This window comes from Camellia sinensis, chromosome 8 (genome assembly GCF_055761805.1).
Source record: "Camellia sinensis isolate YWXY chromosome 8, ASM5576180v1, whole genome shotgun sequence".
In the NCBI taxonomy this organism is placed as follows: Eukaryota; Viridiplantae; Streptophyta; class Magnoliopsida; order Ericales; family Theaceae; genus Camellia; species Camellia sinensis.
In genome coordinates, this window is record NC_138968.1 from 145,480,067 (window position 1) to 145,485,826 (window position 5,760).

General features: G+C 30.9%; 1 protein-coding gene across 1 annotated transcript; it reads left to right on the forward strand.

Moving 5' to 3' along the window:
* The first annotated feature begins 3,846 nt into the window (after positions 1-3,846).
* LOC114262234 (ethylene-responsive transcription factor 4) lies at positions 3,847-5,054 on the forward strand. The gene has a single exon (XM_028202586.2). The coding sequence runs from the start codon at positions 4,197-4,199 to the stop codon at positions 4,896-4,898; it is 702 nt and encodes a 233-aa protein (XP_028058387.2). The 5' UTR covers positions 3,847-4,196; the 3' UTR covers positions 4,899-5,054.
* Positions 5,055-5,760: the final 706 nt, after the last annotated feature.

Consider the following 5,760-nt stretch of genomic DNA (forward strand, 5'->3'; position numbering starts at 1 on the left):
CAGAATTGCATTTGAAGTTCAAACTTAGTATTCAAAGGCCCAAAGCTCGTGTTTTTGGTACAAAAACATGGAAGGTCAATGCATGGCATGAGAATATGAATTATTTGAGACCAATTGACCAAAACCATGATCTAATTCTCAAAATCATTTAACATTTTTCTTGGTATGGTTAAAGCTTATGCATTTAAACTTAATACAAACTTCGTATCTTCATGAATCATTCATGCATGTTAATTATTGACTCCAATCCCTCTTAAAATAGCATAAATGATGCTCAAAATTATGAAGTTCATTAAAATTATGCATGCATGTATGATTTGGTGTCATATTCTTCATGTTTCAATAATCAGCTTCTAATTACAACATAAATCCTTAGAATTGAGTTTCATATCATGATAATTCTCACATGCATGTAGTAAAGGACTCTCAAATTAACATGAACTATATATTTCATGCTCAAATATGCAAATTCATGGCAATTTCTTACATGCATGTGTATATTAACTTCAAATTCATCAAATTCAACTTAATTCTTGTTCTTGATCTCAAAACAAGCTAGAATTCATGCAATGATGAACTTAAACTCATGAAATTGGGTTCATTAACTCACCTAGGAGTCCAAATCTTCCAAATTCTAACTAGTTCTTTGAATTAACCTCTTCAATTTCAAGCTCTACAATTGGCTCACTCTCTCTCTAGAGTGTTTATTTCAGATTTTTGAGCTCCAAGGAAGATGAATATAAGTGTAATTAGGCCATTATATAGGCTTGCCTAATCAAATTTGATTAGGGCTAAGTAATGGTACTTAATTCAATCAGTTTAAACTAATTAATTCATTCCGAATCAGTTTTCAATTAAATTTTACCATGGGCTCTAAAAATTACGCTAATCACAATAGCGTAGTCAATTTCGGTTTATGTGGCCGATAGGGCCTTCAATTTTCAATTCACAACAGTAAGTTGAATAGATTTTCCTACGGTGAACAGATATAAGGCCAAATCCACATATAATCATGCAATTAACACCCAAATTCAAATTAATCACATAATCACAACATAATCATGATTAATTAACTTAACACAAGACATGGTTATCACAACAACCCATGAACCATTGGTTGAGTTTCAACAGAACCCATGAAACCAGGAGCATTGGTTGAGTTTGAAAACAAATCCAGATCAATAAATGGGTAAATTGAGGTGGGTTTTCGAGTTTTTCATAGCAATTGCAGAGCAAATTGTGACTTGTGAATACAAAGAGAGCAAGAGACTTCCAGTGTGTTTTTCATAGCAATTGCAGAGCAGGTGATGCTTCTGAGTGTAGGAAAAAAAATTCATTTTTCTCTTTTCGGTCGACCAGCTAGTCGTCCCCCGGACATTCAGTGTGTTTTAATGACCACTGTTGGAGTTGCTGATATCAAATTGAGAAATTCGTTTTTTTTTTACTTAAATTTGATGAAATTTTTAATGAACCGTTGGAAATGCTCTTAACAAGTTGTATTACTAATTATTAATTTAACATTTTAATTTTTATTCCACGTAGGCATCGATGGGCTCACTTTACATGATTATTTTTGACTATCATGTAATAAAAATTCTTCATAATTTTTTTATAAATATATTTAACACCGCCTATAATTTTTATATAAATATATTTAACCCCACCTAGTAAAAAACTTAAAACATTTGATAATTTATAGATAAAAACTTATTTTTTATCAATTCTAAAAACTTAAAGCATTTGATAATTTATAAATAAAAACTTTATTTTTTTAAGTAAAAATAACATGGGGCAATCACAATACAGTGCTTTGTAGGTAAAGATATTTGGATTCGTTTGGGAAGTGGGTTAGTTTTTTGACTATTTTAGTTTGGGGCTAAAAAATTTTATTTGGAAAAGGCTTTTGATTTTTTAAACTTTTTTTTGTGAGAGAAAGAATATAATAATTATGAGTTGAATATAATTTTTGTTTTATTGAGTTAAAAAGTCTATTTTATTTTTTTGTGACTATTTTAACCGAAAAAGCCCAAACTCTCTCTTCTCAAATGAGCTCTTTATAGATAAATGAAAATATTAATAATTTTAATTATTAATATTTTAAAAAATTAATCACTTGTTTGTAAAAATAATATAGAGTGAAGTCTCGTTTGGCAATATTATTTTTTTATCTAAAAGTTAAAAAGTTACTAAAAAATAAAAAAATTAATAATTTATATCAAAAAGTTAAAAAAAAAAATTCTTCTTATTTTTTAAATACTTTTTCGTAAAAAATTAAAAAATCATTTCAAATATATTAATTATTTTTATATTTTATTTAAAAAATTAATAATAATAATAATAATAATAAAAGTCTACTCCCAAAAAGGAAATGAGATACAAAACAGAAATATAATTTACAATTGTGAAATATACGCTATAGAGAGGAGCGTGAAAAACATTGAATAGAATTCGGTGGACTAACTGCCGCCTAAGGGAAAAGGCCGGCACAACGACGTCTTGGGCCGCTTGTCTTCGAAGCTCCCGCGTGCCACGTACCCCCCCAATGCTAACAAACAATTATTACCAACCAACTAATGGGAAAATTATTAATTGGTATTGGAAGGTCATGTGAGGATGCTCTTCACTAACGCTTGGTTTGACCTATTTAGATTGTTTGAAATGATTTAAATAAGTTTATTTTTTATTTTCTTATAAAATAATGTATAAAAAAATAGAAAGATAATGTGATGAAAAAAAGATAAAAAGTGTGTACTTATTTATGATAGTTAAACTTGGCCTTAGTAAAAGTCAAAAAGTCAAAGAATCGTTATTTTATTTAGGGATTGTTTGGGATGACCTAAATAAATGTACTTTTTGTCTTTTTCGAAAAATGTGCAGAAAAGTAGAGAGATGATGTGATGAAAAAAAGATAAAAAAAATAAAAAGTGTGTACTTATTTAGGATAGCCAAACTTGGCCTTAATTACATCATTTTATTTAAATTATATTATTTCTTTAATACATCATTTTAAATTTAGGGTTGATTTGGGGTGTCCTAAAAAAGTGTACTTTTTGTCTTTTTACGAAAAGATGTGCAGAAAAGTAGAGAGGTGATGTGATGGAAAAAAGATAAAAAGATAAAAAGATGGATTATATAGTGTACCCCAAACAAGGCCTTAATCTAAATTCAACTCATATTTCATAAAAAGTCAAAAAATATACTTATTTAGATCATTTTAAACAACCCCTAATTATAAATTATTACATTCTTTTATAGTAAGTTAAAATTTTTATATTTAAAAAGATGATTGAATTTTTTTATAATTAGATATAATATTTGTGAAAAAAAAAATAAAATGATTATAAATTTAATGTGACATTTTATCTTATTTACTATTTTAATCGATTTTGTCTTTTTGTAAATTAACCTAACAAATACTAAAATTTTTCTTCCCAAACATCTCCAATATAAAATTATAAATTTCATTTTTTTTATCAATTATAATATTTCATCCGTCTCAAAATATTAGTTTCTTATTTTATTTTTTATTGTTCCAAAATATTAATCCATTTCAAAATACAAAAATAATATAAATTTCATATTTTGTCCTTTTAAATTCATTAATAACATAAAAATTATAATTATGACATTAATAGAGTAATTTTAGAAAAAATTAATTTTTTTTAAATGTAATAATTATACTTATAAAAAAATTAAATTCTTAAAAAAGTCCATTATTTTGGGACAAAGGAATACATTAAAAAAAAAGAATAATGTCAGAGATATTAAATTTTCTATTAAATAAATGACCAAATAACTTGTAGAGTCCATAATTTTATAAATCTCACATTTATATGAAACATTTTTTTTTGATACATCGAAAATGTTAAGTGAAATATTTAATTATTTATTTGACGAAAAATTTAAGATTTATAATATTTTCGTTAAAAAAAATATTACGTGACACATTAACCAATAACTTCTCCAACAAATGTCACTCCCTCCTCTCTCTGCCCGGGGGCGGCGTTGCTTTTACACCAGTCAATCCCCTCGCTGACTGCGCCCACCCCCACACCCCATCCATCCCTCACTACTTTCTCTCTCTAAAAACTACACCACCTCCACAATTCCTATAAATTCCCTCATCTCCTCCTACATCATTCCAACTTCTCTCTCTCTCTCTCTCTCTCTCTCATTAATAATAATTTTGATACTGTATGGCTGCGAAGGAGAAGAGTAACGGCGTTAAGGGAGGTAACGAGAAGACTAGCGGCGTCAAGGAGGTGCATTACAGGGGAGTGAGGAAGAGGCCATGGGGACGATACGCGGCCGAGATCCGAGACCCCAACAAGAGGAGCCGTGTCTGGTTAGGAACCTTCGACACAGCGGAGGAGGCCGCCAGGGCTTACGACGCCGCCTCCATCGAGTTCCGCGGCCCCAAAGCCAAAACTAACTTCCCCTTTCCCTCCTCCCAAACACTGCCCATCATCAACACCCCTAACCCTAACCCTAACCCTAATCGTAGCCCCAGCCAGAGCAGCACGGTCGAATCATCAAGCCCCGATCGGATCTCCCATGCACCGGTGGAACTCGACCTCACGCGCCGCCTCGGCGGAAGTGTTGTCGGTACTGTGTCTGTTGCTGAGTATCCGGTTTTCTACCAACGGCCGGCGGTGACGGTTCTACCTTACGCGCATCCGGCGTTGTACTTTGATGCGCTTGTACGATCGGGGATGGTGAGTCGGGGACAGCCGTACCAACGAGTCGGCACCGAGTTTGACGGGGGACTCGGAGGTGGAGCCCTGAGTGAGTCGGACTCCTCGTCTGTTGTTGTAGACTGTAATAACGCACATGAGAGTAATCGTAGGAAAGGAGTTCTTGATCTGGATCTTAACTTCCCTCCACCGGTCGAAGCTTGACGGTGAGGGTGATAATGAATAGACAGATTTATAACCGTTTGGATGTATAGAATTTACTACCTGTTTTTTGCGACTGTCAGAGGAGAAGTTAGATTTTTTCTCTGGTTGTTAATTGTTCATTTTATTTTGAAATAATTCGTTAATACCTTTTAATTTTGTGATTGTCTTCCATTTTTGTTACTCTTTGTTTTTTGTGGGAATGTTTTTAAATATAAAGACCATCAAAATAGCATCTCCCATCCATCCTTTCCGTCTTTAAATCTGAAGAATTGGGTACTCCAATCTATCCTCTAAAACTCTCTCAAATATGATGGATTCATCCTCTTAAGGCTTCGTATCGATGTGGGTTGATTTTTTTTTTTTTTTTTTTTTTTCTCTGATTATATTTTAGTGTTGAGTTAAAAAGTTTAGATTGAGATTTGTTTTTTTGATTTTTTTAATTTTTTTAATTTTTATGACAGGAAAGGTAAAAAAATTATGGTTTGAATGGAATATTTTATTTTATTGAATTAAAATTTATGAAAGAAAAGATAAAAAAAAATTGTGATTCGAATGTAATATTTTATTTTATTGAATTAAAATGTTTATTTTATTTATTTTGATTATTTTAATCATAAATCATAAAGTTCAAAAATGTTGTACGCCAATTGAAGGCTAAATTTAGGGGCTTTTTTCTGAATTAAGGCCCCGTTTGGGAACAGGCTAATTTAGTAATTTTTTTGCTATTTGGCTAAAATATGAGCTAAAAAAAACTAGTATGTTTGGGATGATTTTTTGACTTTTTACGAAAAGATGTGCAAAAAGTAGAGAGAAAAGAGAATCTTTGACTTTTTGGTATGGGTTGTAAGCTTTTTGGCTAATT

Excerpts from the sequence above, each read along its gene's own strand:
- LOC114262234 (XM_028202586.2), top strand. The coding sequence starts at position 4,197 with ATGGCTGCGAAGGAGAAGAGTAACGGCGTTAAGGGAGGTAACGAGAAG.